Source organism: Centroberyx affinis, unplaced genomic scaffold (assembly GCF_046629955.1).
Source record: "Centroberyx affinis isolate AG114_WGS23_722 - 3 ecotype Tasmania unplaced genomic scaffold, CSIRO-AGI_Caff_v1 ptg006820l_1, whole genome shotgun sequence".
NCBI classification, from domain to species: domain Eukaryota; kingdom Metazoa; phylum Chordata; class Actinopteri; order Beryciformes; family Berycidae; genus Centroberyx; species Centroberyx affinis.
Window position 1 is genome coordinate 1 of NW_027283461.1, and position 17131 is coordinate 17131.

Here is a 17131-nt window from a genome sequence, read left to right on the forward strand (position 1 = left end):
CACATGTGGCTGTGATGTGAATGATTGTCATCCAACATAGAATAGTCAGTATGCACCATGACACACGGAGGACTGGAGGCCTACCCAGAGCATAAGGAGAATAGTGCGTAATTGCTGCATCCTCTATAGATGTCAGGGACCAGCTGGTGGATGGCCCCCCTCTCATAGCCAAACTGTAGTCCCTGTACTTCGCCACCAACTTCTGTTTGGTTCTTCGCCTAATTTCATTGAACTGTTTCCTACATTGGGCAAAAGTTCTCTTAGCCTAGGACCACAGCGACACATGTTAAGCTTGTGGCTAATAATCAAATTCCCTATTGCAAAAATGATTGGGAAATTTACTTATTGAATCCAAAGTTTCAGCTCGATTTACTGTTATTTTCTGAGTGGACATGTAGCAATGTGATCACATAAAATCCCATCTTTAGGATCGGATTTCAAAATCCCATTGAAGTGATGAGTTTAACCATAGCTTTGTCTGCAGGATGCCGTCCTGGCTGCATGGCTAGAGGCCTCCAGACAGACAGTGACCTGGAAGGAGAAGGAGGTCTAGAGTGGGGAGCCTCTCTCCTCCAGGATGCAGGGTGAGGAGTACAAGGGTAAACTTAAGCCTGATACTTAGTTAACACAAGGCACGCATACGATACTGCACGTTAACAACATGCACAATCTCTCAGCTTTCATAGTATACACAAATCCGGGGAAGTAGACACAAGAAAACAAGTCGCCATTGCTGCAGTGGCATCCCACTACTACACCCAAGTAATAAGATTGTTTTGATTGCTTTTTTTTTATACAACTTTGACAAAAAACAATGTCTAGGAGATCAGATAGATGACACATAACCTGTGTTGTTCTTGGCTGCTCCAACAGTAGTGGCAAACTTAAAAAAAAAAAAGGTGAAGGCGAAATCCACAAGCCTTTACTGCATGAAGAATGCACGTCTTAGACCGTATTCTCTACATAGGTTTCCAGAAGAGCAAGATATTTGCCAGCAGTGAATCAAAAACATTAACAGAAAGGACTGTGTTCCCAATAATGAAATGCAACTGCTTGTTGATTGATAATGATATGCTAGCAAAGTCTCAAGACTCTGATGCTGGCTAATACTATTACGCAGCATTTTAACCATATATCATGTAGCGATCGGTCAAAAGTGGTCTTTTTTCTCCCAAGACCGATGCCACCTTGATGCCAGCCTTGATTATCTTGATACTTTCAAACAATTCAGATATTAAAATTCTACATCTGCCCTTATCTGCATCCTGACAGCCTTCTTCACACTGCAGATCATCACGATGCAGAGAAGACCGGTGGTTGCCAGATACCCTCCATGCAGGTCCTGTCCAACACCAGTTTGAGGACAGCAGTGAACATTGCCTGCCAAGCACCTGTTCCTGGAGCTTTCCCTCAAGTAGGAGAGAGTACTATAACATGATGGCTGCTTTACTGCTGACTGGTCCCTTCACCAGCCTCTTCTGGACATCTACACCTTCTCAACAAGCCTCCCAGATCCACCACAGTCTTCCCAGCCCCCCCCAACACCCATCCAGCCAAACGTTCATGGACACACACATACAGATCCACTCACATACACACACGCACACCAAAAGGACTTGACGCAATGCTTTTGTCAACCCCATTGTATTTACTTTCACTACAACCAGTTTTCTTGTCCTTAAGCTTTCTTGCTGCATAACCATGTATTAACCAATTTACATATTTCCCCATTGTGTGCACAGTCTCAGGAATGCTAACATTTGTAAGTATCTGAGAGGGTTGCAGCTACCAAAGATGTGTACTACCTCCATTTTGATTTACTTACCTGTCTCATCCACAATGCTGAATGTAGTATCTTCGCATATTCGCTGATATATGCCACAGACACAATCTTCCCTTATTCCAACTTTATTAGCAACATAACATGAGGGACATTGTCATCGTGGCCTACTGGCTTCAAACCAAGCGCTATCTGACTGTCTAAAGGCATGGTTATCTATTAGTACTTGAGTCCCCCTATAGGTCAAGGCATGTAATAGCACTTATACATTGGCTTCATAACACTGAACATCTTCATTCCAGGCATAATCTGGAGCATATACATGTAAGAAAGATGAGTTGATCAATACAGAGGTACCTACTTACATACAATTTCCTGTTTTCTGCTCTCATCATTGACAGGTACCCAACTTGACTGTCAAATTAAAGTAAAGAAATTGGAAATTATTATATATCCTCAACACCAGCAACTTGACTGGCCTTGTTATATAACACATACTTTACTTTTTGATCACAAGGCACATGTATATTAAAATAATGAAGGTAACACTTTACAATAAGGGTCACTAAGTTAAGGGTTAGTTAATGCTTAATAAGGGTTAGTTAATGCTTATTAAGCATTAACTAATTAATTTAATTATTTAACAGTTAACTAATGTGTAATTTACTAATGTGTTCATGTTAATTAAGGTATTAATTTATACATTATTTAATCGTTTATAAAGATTACTATTAAATAATGTATAAATCAATACCTTAGTTAACATGAACACCATTAGTAAATGATTACCAGACACATTAGTTAACTGTTATTTAGTTAATTTAGTAACCCTTATTGTAAAGTGTTACCGTTGTGAAAGATCAGTTGAATTTTTTTAGTTGAATCAATGTACTTGTGTTTAGTTTTTTGTTTTGTTTTGTTTTACATTAAATGGACTTTGATGTTTATCTGGAGTGATATCTTGGTCTTGGCTGAGTCTTTCTGTTAAGACATTTAGGAATAAAGTTTGGAGGTCCTTGAGGTGGTTCTAAGGGGTCCCCAGCAAATTGATGAATTGTTAAACTTCACCATTATTTCATGTACGAGAAGTGAACACAATTAGAGAATGTAGAAGAATGACTGTTTTGGTCATAGTTTCACTGTTTTTTCTCTACCTACAATACAGATAGTCATGGAATTCTGGACAAAATCATTTCTAACAATAAAAAATATTCTCAGATTTGAGTCTGAGAGACAAAATCTCATCAAATGGGGGTCTGTGGCTCTAATGTGGACTAGATTAGGGGTCCTTGATATGAAAAAGGTTGAGAATCACTGCATTAGACCATTTCCAATTTGTATATAAGCAGTGAGAGATGCCATTCATAGCCTCACACACTTACAAAAACTGTAGGGCCATTGAAAATCCATTTGCTGATTTCAGCTCAGATTCTCTGCAGTTTACACTGTCACTGTCTGATCACAAAGTGGAAGTTTTTTTTTTTTTTTTCTTCACATACACTATATCACCAGAGTAAGATGAGTACAGTACATATATGTCATAAGACAATATTCAAAAGGAAATAGAACAAACAAAAAAAAACAATACATACATTCCAGGGGTTAAATAACTTTATACTGTGTAAATACAAAGTACATACAGTTTAACGTTAGAGATTTGGAAAACGTTGCTAATTACACCGTGGAAGTAAGGGAAGTCTTGTTTGGATCCCAAGTTCCCTTACCATGGCGTCGCTGGGGGCGGGTTTACTTGTTTTGAATGACATTTAAATTGTCCAACAATAACCGACAGATACAGGAACGCCTTACTTTTATCTACACCAATGAAAATGGCCATACTAGACAGGACACTCGACAGGACAAGCTCTGATTGGTCAACTCGTTGTTTCCCGTTTCAAACGGAACCCGCAGTCTGTTGTGTTGGCCTCAGTGATAGATGTGTTTACATATCAAGCATAAGGAAAGCGTTTTTTTTTGTTTTTTGTTAAAGCCCCGACACAACAAGGAGACAGCAAACTTCACTTTGCTCACAGCACACCAGAAGGTGCACATTTTGGCTAGAAACCTGGCTAACTGAGTGAGCTAGCTAACTTAAGCTATCGTTAACCATGAAAGGAACTTCCAAACACAAGGTAAGAGACAACTTACCTTAACACATTGCTGCTGTTGTTCGCTATTAATGTCAGTTATCTAGGGAACAGAAACTGCAGGACATTACATAGGTTAGTTTAAGTCTCATATTGTGGCGACCAGTCGTTTTTCAGCATACAATTGGCGCAGGCTCACTTTAACATCGTTATAGTTTTGCACTTTGCACAGGTGTTACACCGAATTTGGTGAGCCATCAGATTCTGTGACCTGCCCTGATATTCTTACCCTAACCCCAACCATCTTACTCCTCATGCCTAAACCTAACCAACCTAACCAACATAACCAACACTTCAGGTCACAGAATCTCAGGTCACCAAATTCGGTGTAACACCAGCACAGATTAAGAAAAAAGTCAGGGACCACATACAATGACAGCGACTAAACAGAGACAAATATTTGCTCCTTGTAGTAAAATCGGACTCATTGGAGAATTAAGAAGCGCGAGACCCTACATTATTACAGCCTTTTAAAATCCATGGCTCGTGACTGTGGTGTGCTGCTGGTGATTGACAGGTTGTGTCATCAGGGAGGCTGACTGGGGGAGTCAAAGCGCAGCCAGCCAGGAGAAGGTGAGCAGACTAGCCTTTTTCAGCTCTGTAAAGTTTCCCTGGTATTCTTCTAGCAGTGGTGCAGCTTGTTGGCTTGGGTGAATACTCAGTCCTGACTGTTATCCATATGTTACCATGCACCTCCAGCAGTACTGCCATTATATAACACTGGAATACACTCGCCCTGGAGTCCTCAAACTTATGTGACAAAGCCACACATGACAACATATTGAAAACATATATTGCCATGCCTGTGATGTTGGGACTCAGTACAAGTTGTGCCACTTACTTAATCCAGAGTTCCTACGCAGGTCTGGAAAGTCTTGCAAAGTATTAAAAATGAATTTGATCATTTCCAGGTCTTGAATAGTTTGGGAATTTGAAAAAATGTCTGGAAAAGTATGGAAAATGTTGCGGTTCAGGTCCGATATACACATAATTCTAGCTTTTATGTTGTTGTAGAGCCACTTTGAGTCCACAGTTTTTGTTGATGTGAAGAATAATGTTCAGATAGAGGGACGCTCTTATTACCCAAACTGGTAGGATGCATTATATCAAATACCGACCAAAATCAAATCCAGTCAAGAACATAGGGTCTGGGAAAAATATGGAATTTTAAAATGGAAACCATGTAGGAACCCTGCTAATCATCTCACATATTGTGATATGACCTAGTTAGCAGGGGCAAGATGTCTATCTGCGTAAATCATATTGAACACCAGACAAATTCTTCAAAACAAATCAAGGTCTGGAAAAAGTATGGAATTTTTTAATTGAAAATGTGTAGGAACCCTGTTAATCAGGCATGTACCTATTAGCTAATATGCGACCCTGACTCATGCCGCTAACTTTGTGCTGTTAGAGTGACTCCAAAGCCAGCACCCTGGACTGAGCCAGCCTACTCTCTCTACTCCACAGACTCTGAAGACCAGGTAATGGACTGAGTAGACTCACAACTGGTAGAAAAGACAAGAGAGGACACACTCGCTAGAAGGATCATGACACAGCAGCAGTTGTACACTGTACAAATACATAACTTTCTGTATTTATGGTTAATTTGTCTTCAGTGACGATCAGATAATAGGAAAAGGAAAAAGAGATTTGAATAGAAACTTATGGGATAAAGTTACTTTCAGGGTAATGGAAATGGCAACTCTCTGCAGGAATCACTGATCTCCAAAAAGTCAGCTTTTCAGTTATTTTCTCATTGACACCTATGCATTTTTTACATTACAATACATTGTCTGTAGTCTGGCTGGGACCCAGGGACTTGAAATATTTTTATATGAGGGCAACAGCAGCTATAAAAAACAAACAGAAAACAGAATTGATAAAAACAGGTTTGTGCAGGACATCAGTAACATTCCAGTGTTCGCTATAACGATTTAGTTTATTCTTCATATCTGCTTTTAACAGTTATGAGTGAAAAAACACTGCACTCAACCTTGTTTTGAAGGTTAAGACTAGGGCTGAACAATTAATCGAAATTTTATCGAAATCGCAATATGGCCTACTGCAGTTTTCAAATGGCAGGAGGCGCAATATTTGTTAAAGGCGAAATGTGTGTATATTAATATTAATATTGTCGTGCTGCAGAGATGTCCTGGCCTACACATCATATTTTAAAACATCTTTGTTTGGTACAGATCCCCGCAAAAATCACACCATAATCATTTTAATATGTTTTTCAATGAAAATGAGAATAATGATGTAAAAATGATCATTCCCTCTGATATCGCAAATCATATCGCAATTGCAATATCAGTCAAAATAATCGCAATTAGATATTTTTTCAAAATCGTTCAGCCCTAGTTAAGACTATTTTTGTGTTTAGAACCAGCTGTCTTATTTCATAGTTTATTTCATATTTTGAATGTGTGGGCTGATTTACTTACCTACCTACCTACCTATATTTAGTCAGTTGTGGGTTTGATTCAGAATTCAAATGAGATGGGTGTCTTTTCAGTCAATGGAGATATAGAATGATTTGTCGCCAGCAAATACATTGATTCTGATTATGTTCTGAATTGATTAAAGTGGAAGTGAAATGAGCTCTAACTGGTGCTCACTGCTCTCGTCTACCAGGTCACTACTATCCATAAGGGGCTGGATCGCTGTGCCGCCTTGCTCAGTGATATCCTTCAGGCAGAGAGGGCAGGTAAGCTGTCTGGGTCATTTGCTATCCCTCATACTAACACACTTTGCTTGATTTGTATTGGGACACAAAATCAAATTCTGTGTTGCTTAATTTGGCCCATGGCCCCATTTGTGTGTGTATGTGTGTATGTGTGTGCGTGAGACCAGAAGCCAAGCCGAGTGTTGCCAGAGCAGTGAAGGGAGGAGCAGCCAAACCAAGAACATCCAGCTCAATGGGGAAGAAGACCACCAAGAAACCAGTTACAAAGACAGGTGGGACCACTGTGGGTGTGTGTGTGTGTGTGTGTGCTCGCCAAGGTTATTATAGTTTTGCATTTTTCATTAGTTTTTATTTTTATTTCGTTTTGACTTTTTGTTTTCAATTTCTGTTTAGTTTTAATTAGTTTTTAAAGCAGGTTTGCTAGTTGAGTTGAGTTTTTATTTTTTGAAAATGTTTAGTTTTAGTTTAGTTTTTATTAGTTTCAGTGTTAGTTTTGGTCTTTTTTTTGTAATATGGGGTATTTGTCAGGGGCGTGATTCAAACATTCAAAATACTAGGCTTATGTATGAAATACATTGACAAAGACGAAAACTAAAGACATTTTCTCTATAATTTTAGTTTATTTTAGTTAGAGCTGCAACGATTAATCGTTTAGTTGTCAACTATTAAATTAATCGGCAACTATTTTGATAATCTGATTCAACAGCTTCTTAAATGTGAATATTTTCTGGTTTCTTTCCTCCTCTATGACAGTAAACTGAATATCTTTGGGTTGTGGACAAAACAAGACATTTGAGGACGTCATCTTGGGCTTTGGGAAACACTGATCCACATTTTTCACCATTTTCTGACATTTTATAGACCAAACAACTAATCGATTAATCGAGAAAATAATCGACAGATTAATCGACAATGAAAATAATCATTGGTTGCAGCCCTAATTTTAGTTTGTTTTGAAAACACACAATACAGTTTCAGTTAGTTATCGTTTTTTTGTAAAGCCTTGTTTTTATTTTTATTTCAGTTAACGAAAATGTTTTTTCACACCTAGTTTTCGTTATTTTGTTCATTTTCCTTAACGATAATAACCTTTGTGTTTGCCTAATGTTGCCACATCTCTCCCCTTCAGGTTCAGTTCCAGTCCAGAAGAGTTTTCCAGCCACTCGGCATGCTGGTCTGTCCGGTCATCCACCTTCGAGGTAGGCTTGCTTTCTTTTCTATTTCCCCACAGTGTGACAAGTTGTCTGGTGAAGAAAAATAACAGATTACATTTTGAAATGTCAAGGTGTCCCTTTGTTTTTTTATGTGACTGAGTTTTAAAACTAACCTGACCAAGACCAGTCTATGGGCTAAATTACTCTAAACAAAGTGTGTGTAACTTCTTCCAGAGCAAACCCTCATTCCAAGCCATCTAACCCTGGGACAGATGTTCACTTCAACGGTCGGCTGACTACCTCCACACCGACTCTGAGCCCCGAGAAACCTGTTTCATCTACAACTGGACAGCCGGCTAACAGCCAAACCCTCATTCATTCTCAGCACCTCTCTCCCACCATCCCTCCCTCCCAGCCCCTGGCCTTCATCCCTCCCTCCCAGCCTCAGGCCTCTATCCCTCTCTCCCAGCCCCAGGCCTCCCTCCCTTCCTCCCAGCTCCGGGCCTCTATCCCTCTCTCCCAGCCCCAGGCCTCCCTCCCTCCCTCCCAGCCTCAGGCCTCTATCCCTCTCTCCCAGCCCCAGGCCTCCCTCCCTTCCTCCCAGTTCCAGGCCTCTATCCCTCTCTCCCAGCCCCAGGCCTCCCTCCCTCCCTCCCAGCTCCAGGACTCTATCCCTCTCTCCCAGCTCCAGGCCTCCCTCCCTTCCTTCCAGCTCCAGGCCTCTATCCCTCTGTCCCAGCTCCAGGCCTCCATCCCTCCCTCCCAGTCCCAGTCCTCCCTCCCTTCCTCCCAGCTCCAGGCCTCCATCCCTTCCTCCCAGCCCCAGGCCTCTATCCCTTCCTCCCAGCTCCAGGCCTCCATCCCTCCCTCCCAGCTCCAGGCCTCCATCCCTTCTTCCCAGCTCCAGGCCTCTATCCCTCTCTCCCAGCCCCAGACCTCCCTCCCTTCCTCCCAGCTCCAGGCCTCCATCCTTTCCTCCCAGCTCCAGGCCTCCATCCCTTCCTACCAGCTCCAGGCCTCCATCCCTTCCTCCCAGCCCCAGGCCTCTATCCCGCTCTCCCAGCCCCAGGCCTCCATCCCTTCTTCCCAGCTCCAGGCCTCCATCCCTTTCTACCAGCTCCAGCCCTCCATCCCTTCCTCCCAGCCCCAGGCCTCTATCCCTCTCTCCCAGCCCCAGGCTTCCATCCCTCCCTCCCAGCTCCAGGCCTCCATCTCTTCCTCCCAGCCCCAGGCCTCTATCCCTCTCTCCCAGCTCCAGGTCTCTATCCCTTCCTCCCAGCTCCAGGCCTCCATCCCTCTCTCCCAGCCTCAGGCCTCCCTCCCTTCCTCCCAGCTCCAGGCCTCCATTCCTCCCTCCCAGTCCCAGTCCTCCCTCCCTTCCTCCCAGCTCCAGGCCTCCATCCCTCTCTCCCAGCTCCAGGTCTCTATCCCTTCCTCCCAGCCCCAGGCCTCTATCCCACTCTCCCAGCCCCATGCCTCAATCCCTGTTTCTCTGTCTCAGTCACAACCTTTTCTCCAGCCCCAAACCCCACCCTACTCCCTGCCGCCTCCTCTATCTCAACTCCTCTCTCCCTCCGCATGTCTTCCTCTTCCCCAGTCCCACTGCCAGCCTCCTCTCACCCAGACTGACTGCCGGTCTGGTTCTAAAGCTCCACAGACAGACTGTAGAGCGCAGGGGTGCCAGTGGAGCCACGATTCGGAGCCCTCGTCCGGGGAAGGCTGTGGCCACCGAGGAGAGGAGGAGGAGTGCGTGCCTGTGAGAGACCGAAATTCCCAGAGCAGATCTGAGGGCTGTACTGCAGAGATGGAGGTGAAAGTGAAGACAGTACAGTATCTACTAGGAGAACTCAAGGCTCTGATCACCGGACAAGGTAACCTGTCTGTCTATCTGCTGTTTATCTGTCTATCAATATGTTTATCTCTCCTGTCTTGTTACCACCCTGAACACGTCTTGTCTAATCATCAGAGGTTAAGCAGGCTTGGTACTGGTTAGTATGTGGACGGGAGATCTCCTCCAAATGTTTAAATAAATGTTTCTAAATTCAGTGCCGTAAAATGTCTTAAATATGGTTAAATGTTACATTTGAGTTTTAAATACAATGTTTTAAAATGTTTCAGAGGGCTTAAAGGACCATACTAGGGCTGAATGATTTTGAAAAAATATCTAATTGCGATTATTTTGACTGATATTGCAATTGCGATATGATTTGCGATATTAGAGGGAATGGTAATTTTTACATCATTATTCTCACTTTATTTGAAAAATGTATTAAAATGATTATGGTGTGATTTTTGCGGGGATCTGTACCAAACAAAGATGTTTTCTTAAGTCTGTAGAATATGATGTGTAGGCCAGGACATCTCTGCAGCACGACAATTTAGCCCATTTACTACACTGCATGCCTACCATTCATCACTACCGACCATTTTTCAAAGCATATCATACTTTTCTAGATTTTTTTAATATATACATACTGTATATATAATGTATTTCCCTGTTTTTAAAAATTCAAACATTTAGGTGATAAACCTACCTTAAAATTCTCTGCCGCTCCAGCTAACATTTGTGCCTGGGTTTAGCAATCATGGCTGTGTGAATTTAGTTTGTAAAACAATAATTCTTTAAGGGACTATTTTCTGGCGGAGACAGTGTTACTGTATGCTAGTAAGAACTGCATGAACACTGAGGGAGACACTAGTCAATTATAAACACCTTCATTATGAACTACCATACGCTATGACCTGAACAGACTCAGAGGACACACAGGGATTCAAACCAACTAACCCCTCACAAAGTCTATCAGCAGAGCAGATCAGACTAACTGTGAGGATGTAAGTGAGTTACTTTACAGGTCCGTGACTGGCCCAACATAAAAAAAGTATGGTATGCTTTGGAAAATGGTCAGTAGCAATGTAAAGTATATGTAAATTGTAGTAATTGAGCTAATAGATGCATAAAAAACAATATGGCCCTTTTTAAAATAGAACTTTTCTTGGGGCATCCTGGTGGTTTAGTTGGCTAAGATACATGCCAGGTAACAGCGGTGTCCGAGGTTTGAATCCAGGCTATTCCAGGACCTTTGTTCCTCTCTCTCTCCTCTATAAACTGTTCAATAAAGCAGAAATGCCCAAAGAATAATCTTTAAAAAAATCTTTTCCTTGGTGAACTGCTTTTTGAGTGAGAAATCTCCTTAGTTGCACAGACACATACTTTGTTGTGTCTCTAAATTTAGGTGAAATTGGTCTAAAATGTTATTTGTACGGTCTTAAATTTAAAACAAGAACGCTATAGTCACCCTGTGTTGTAAGCTGAGGGTACGTTGGCCAAGAGGAAGAGAAGTTTGTTGGTTTGAGGGTGTATTCTTACTTTACGTTAACTAGACTAATCTCGGTGTGTGCAGGAGGTGTCGCAGAGAGGTTGCTAAGTGATCTGGAGCAGACGGTGTCCTTGCTGCCACTGATCGCTGGTAGTTCAAACATCCAAGCTGAGATAGCACTGGTACTACAGCCACTGCGCAGCCAGAACTCTCAGCTACGCAGGTAAATACACTGTTTGTTAGTGTGTGTTCATGCGATAGAAAGATTATCTTCGACTGGCATCCCGTCCCCACTAATTGAGACACCGATTCACCCTATTTGCCCATATTAAATTCTGATGTCGGTGTGGTCACTGGTGGGAAACCTTCACATAGGAAGAGATGAATCAACACCTTTTGTAATTTTATTTTTTTCCTGTCACCATTAACGCCCATGTAAATGTAAACCCATCAACGTGTTTGCCACAGTCAGAAGCTACTACTGCCCGTTCTAGTGCAGGTTTGCCTTACTTTCCGGAAGTCACAGGCTTCCATTGTTTTCAAAAATATGTATTGAATTTTTTCCTAACATCACTTCATAATGCCACAATCATATGGAGTTGCAATCCGATCAAAAGTAGTTCCATTCTGACAGATGGGCAAACTTTTTCAGGCCAAATAAGGGATTCCAGATTCTGCTCCCTTCAGTCTAACATGAAAATGAATGTAAAATAATTGCCAGCCCCAATATTGACTATTTTTCCTCTGTTTCCGCTATTTTGCATTTCTTTTTTTGCTGAGGTGGATTCTGATTGATTACTTCACTTAGCATTCCAGCATTTTGTGGCTTTGTGAAAAAGTGAAAATAGTCCCCATTAAACGTGATGATTAGCTGCGTGATAAAGGCATGCTAGGGAAAAAACTGTAATACACATGCTGTTCAACATGATGTATTAAGTTAGTCAAGGTAGAAGGATGTCTCTATGGCATATTTTTTATGTATTTTTGAAAACAATGAGGGCCTTTGACTTCTAGAAGGTAGGATAAACCTGCAGTACAACGGATAGTAGTAGCTTCTGACTATGGCAAATATATTTATATGCATAAACACTTTTCCGGCAATAATGGCAAAAAATGACACCAGTCCTATACTTTAAGGTTGAAATCCAAAAGTGTGTGTGTGTGTGGGTATCAATAAAAGTGTTCTTGTTTTTGTTTTTTTTAAGTGATCAAATCATGTGTGTGGTTCCCAGGCGCGTGAGGATCCTGAACCAGCAGTTACAGGAGAGAGAGAGAGCAGAGAGAGAGACCATGGAGAGACACAGTGACTCGGAAGGTAAAGCCTGTATGTCTGTTGATCCCTCTGTAGTTCAACCCATGTGAGCCATTGACATTCATGTCTAGTTGAAATGAGTCAGTTACATAGAATATGATACGTACTGTACTCCTAAGGCAAAAAACCATGCCATGAAAGGAACCTAATTGGTCGATTAACGTCTTCCCCCAGTGTTGACTCTGCAGGCGGAGCTCAGCGCTGCCCAATCACGGCTCCAGGAGCTCCAGGACGATGTGGGAGAGCTACGGCAAGCCCTGCAGGACACACAGAGCCAGCTGAGAGACAGAGAGGCAGAGAACGCACTCATGAAAACAGGTTCAGATCGCACCGTACTTTCACTTCTGACATCTGTGCTGTAGTGCGGGTAGAGCAAGGCAGATATTGTAGTTGCGATTATAATTTTGATTAATAGAATTGCAATTGAATACCTAGTTTAATCTCATTTGCTGTTTAGAGCATTGGTTTTGAGCAGTTTGAAGCTAAGTTAGAAAACCTTGATTTTGACACAGTGGGAGTAGCCTTTTAAATGGAATGCAGTAAACGCAACTTCCACAATTACCATATTGCCGTGGTAATCAATTGTGCAGCCCTAGTGTGTGCATATGTTCCTATGTATGTCTGTTAAGAATGTTTGTGTGTGTGTGTGTGTGTGCAGACTTGGAGGACACTAGCAGCAGGCTGTTGGAAAGCGAGAGAGAGAGGAGTGAAGTGGCCTTGCTCGCCCAGCAGAGACTGGAGGAGATCCAACACCTCAACAGGTAGGGGTTGGACTAGGCCTGACCAGGGGATTCTCTCCTGGGCCTTTTCCAAGATTCTCAGTTGGTGAAAAATGCTGCGGACAAGCATCAATGGATTCAGTTACATGCATGAATGAACAAGGTAGTGGTGTTATGTGGTTCTCTAGATCCACTATATCAGAGAGTTTCCTATGGAAACCCGACAATATTTCAATATACAATATACTACCGACAATATTTCATTTAAAATGGTATTTTGACACACATTTCACCTTTAACAAATATTGCGCCTCCTGCGATTTGAAAATTGCAGTAGGCCATATTGCGATTTCGATAAAATTTTGAATAATTGTTCAGCCCTAACCCAATTTCGACGTTTTAATTCCAATTCATGTAATATTCAGTAAAGTTAAGATAGTTTAATTTAGGCTGATTGGGTTTACATGATATTGAAACGTTTTATCCATAAAAATAAATTACAAACAGAAGACTTATACCACAGTGCGCCTATAGACTATAAAGCCTGTTATTTCTTGCAACAATAAAATAAAATAATTAGGAACTTTCATAAAATAATTAGGAAACTTTAACTTATATTTTGAATAGGCCTATCTTTCTAGTCAAGTAGGGCGATATTTTCACTCTCAGCGATGTGATGTCAGGTTAGGGCTGGGCAATATGGTTGAAATCAATATCACGATAATCATAAGGATTTTTCTCTGTCAATATATATCACGATATGGTTCATGTATGCAAAATAAATAAATAATCAGATTAATGTTCATCTCATTGAACCGAATGGTAATGTTAGGTGTGATGTCAAACAAAACTGAAATATTCAAATAATATTCCTACCATACCTCATTTTATGAGTTTTTAAGTAACATTTGCATATCATCATCAATTTAGACAGCAGAAATGTGTGTCATGATATTAAAATATCTTCATATCATCACAATATGATTCCACTGAAAGACGATAAACAATAATATTGAATTATCACCCAGCCCTTCATGTGGACACATAGGACATGCAATCTCTATAAAAGTCAAAGAACAAAATGAAACTTTTCAGTATCCATGGAGGCTGTTCAGGCTGTTCTGTGGGTTGATCTAAAGTTGGCACTTTTTAGGCTTCTATCTTACCTCTCTTTCTCCCCGTCTTCCTCTCAGGATGCTTCAGAGTCACGTTTCATCAGATTCTCCGACAGTGATTGACAGCTCAGGGCCGGGCCCTCCTCTCACGAAGCAGCTTCTCGAGCGATATCTGCCCGGCCGGGACACGTCGGAGCCCGCGCCCGACCCCGTCAGCCAATACCTGATCTCACTGGGTCAGAATGGGCGTGTCCTCACCTGTCAATCAGACACACAGCCGGAGCCCACAGCGAGTGTCGATGAGGTTGTCGGAAGGAGTGTGTGCGCGAAAAAGAAACTGACTTTTGCCCCGCTGAGAGAAACAATGATGTCATCACATCCTATTACGGGGTCTCAGCAAGGAGGCGGCCCTCCAGTGACCTCAGTGGCCCATTGCCAAAGTTTGGACACCGTACTCAGGCTCCTCCGCCAATCAAAATCTCTCATCAGTCCTCACCTTGACCAATCGCTCAGCTCAGGCTTAGCCCGGTCATCTGGAGAACAGCCGGAAAAGGGGCGGGACTTAGACCGCTCCCTGTCCCGATGCGAAGCGGCATCCGTATCGTCCGAGTGGAGCGTCGGGTCGGGGTCGACCTTTGACACCAGGGACGAGGTGGCCTTCAGGGACGGCTTGGCAGCGCTGGACGCTAGCATTGCCAGTCTGCAGAGGACTATAATGATGGATTTGAGGAGGTGACACACCAACTTATTATGCCTCAAAATTTATGTCAAGCAAAACACAACTAATATACTTTTTCCTTTTTATTGAAGTGTGTTAGTGGTGTGTGTCTGCTGCACTGTAGCTCACATGCTTACAGTTTATGGACTAAGCTAGTTTTTAATCATCTCCATTTTTTTTTATAGATATATGTAACAGTGCGTAACCTCTGTTATGCTGCATTTTGCTATTTTGGATGATTTTAATGAGTGATATGTAAGCCTGCAAGGTTGGAAATAAATTAAATGTTTTTGCTTGATTGTGGTTGTGTTAATTGTGATGAGACGAAAGATGACATTGACCCATACCTCTAAATATATATATATATTTTTTTTTTTTTTTTGACTTCCCTAAAGTATAATTAGGGAAGTCCTGATCAACTTTTTTTTTGTCTCCGATCCAAGTCATTTAATATCGAGTATCTGCCAATACCGAGTCCCGATTCAATATTTTTGTCATTATTTTTTAAATAGCTGCATAGTACAAGCATCACTCTAATTGATCTAAAATCAATAAAACCAAACCAAGCGAGGAAAGATAAGCTTAATACTCTTATGATACATAATGCAGTTCAACAACTGCATTACCAATAAATAGGCCATCAACAGGTCAGGCATCTAAAAACCATGACCTGACCCCCAGCAGAGTGAAGTTGATGTGTACAAATAGTTTCATTTCATTGTACAGAAGATTATTAAATGTTATTCATGACGCCTCTTGGCAGTCAGAGGGTCATCAGTAATATTCAGAAATTTTAAGCCTAGCAACTTTTCATCCCAAAATCAAATAAAATATTTGCACTTACATTAACCAGCTGCATGCATTACTACTTAATACAAACCATTCTTTTTTTGTCAGTTTAAAATTCTACTAAAATATACAGTCAAATTAACCTATATTGCCAAAATAATGAAAACACCCACATGAAGTAATATAAATATAAATTCTAAGTCCACTTCATATAATAATGTTTTACAGTCTAGTTTCCTGAATATAAAAACCTTTTATGGAAACTTCACAGTTTTGAGAATTTGGAAAATCCACAATTAATCCCAACTGGAAGCAAAACTGCTTTTTATTGATTTTTCATCTGCTTTTAATATGATCCAGCCCCATATTTTAGCTAATAAACTTATTTCAAATTTTAATCTAGATTTGAATATGGTGGGATGGATTTTAGACTTTTTAACCCAGAGAACCCAGAGGGTAAAAGTCAATGGCTGCCTCTCTGAACTGCTGGTGCCCAGCGGACATCTTGAGATGCGAGAGTCGAACGTTTCTCCACACAATACACAAACATCGATACTTTTTGTAGGTGTTTTAGGTCCAGATGACATTTCAGCTAATCTCTATAAAGAGATATCTGCATATGAGACGTCGTCTCTCAACTCCGACTCCATTCTCGTGTCTCAAGTTGCTAATCGGACTGTAAACAATGACCGGCGCACGGAAGAGGAAGTCTTGGCCCGGATGTCCACTGGCTACACCGGAAACCCCAAAATATTGGCTGTCGCCCCCAGAGTCTAATCGTCATCAGACCGATAGACGATGGGTTCCAAGATTGTTCTAGATGAAACTACCTGCTTAAGCCTTCGTTTGACATTTAGTCAACTCAGAGTTGCCTGTCTGTTTTAGCTTGCATCTCAAACCAATGAATGGAAATCACGATCAAAACAAAAAATTTAATTCATGCATTGACTTAGGTAAAATCACTGATCTCCTGGTAAGTGAATGTGGCTGCAACAAGGATCCTGTCCATGTGTGTGACTTCTAGCCTACTGCCTGGTGTACAAGCCAATCATGGAACATTTGGCATCTGTCAAATTCTGCTGAAACCACTTAGGTTTAGGCTAGTTGCAGTGGGTTGCTGAGTCTCGAAACATTTTGAAGCAGTTTACCTGATTGCTAGTTTGTTTACCTGGCCTCTGTCAAAAGTCCAGCTAGTATCAACTTTTTTAACAGACTGATATTTTCACGCACTGATCTCTATCAATCCATGCCATCCAGCAATGCACAGGTCTCAACGAAGTACATTCATAACTAGTAATTTTTATGTAGTACAAATGCACATGTGAATGCCACCATATTGCGGTGTAAACAGTCTATAGGCGTAAAGAGCGCGTACCGTAATTAGGCACCGC

At 41.5% G+C, this 17131-nt stretch overlaps 1 protein-coding gene across 1 annotated transcript; it reads left to right on the plus strand.

Annotated features, from left to right (window-relative positions):
* Positions 1 to 3778: 3778 nt before the first annotated feature.
* ccdc14 (coiled-coil domain containing 14) lies at positions 3779 to 15108 on the plus strand. Its single transcript, XM_071513194.1, has 12 exons — positions 3779 to 3912; positions 4445 to 4500; positions 5342 to 5411; positions 6565 to 6637; positions 6784 to 6888; positions 7746 to 7815; positions 8005 to 9641; positions 11172 to 11310; positions 12320 to 12402; positions 12574 to 12717; positions 13058 to 13160; positions 14312 to 15108. Exons 1-12 carry the CDS (start codon positions 3889 to 3891, stop codon positions 14967 to 14969), a joined length of 3162 nt encoding a protein of 1053 aa, XP_071369295.1. The 5' UTR covers positions 3779 to 3888; the 3' UTR covers positions 14970 to 15108.
* Positions 15109 to 17131: the final 2023 nt, after the last annotated feature.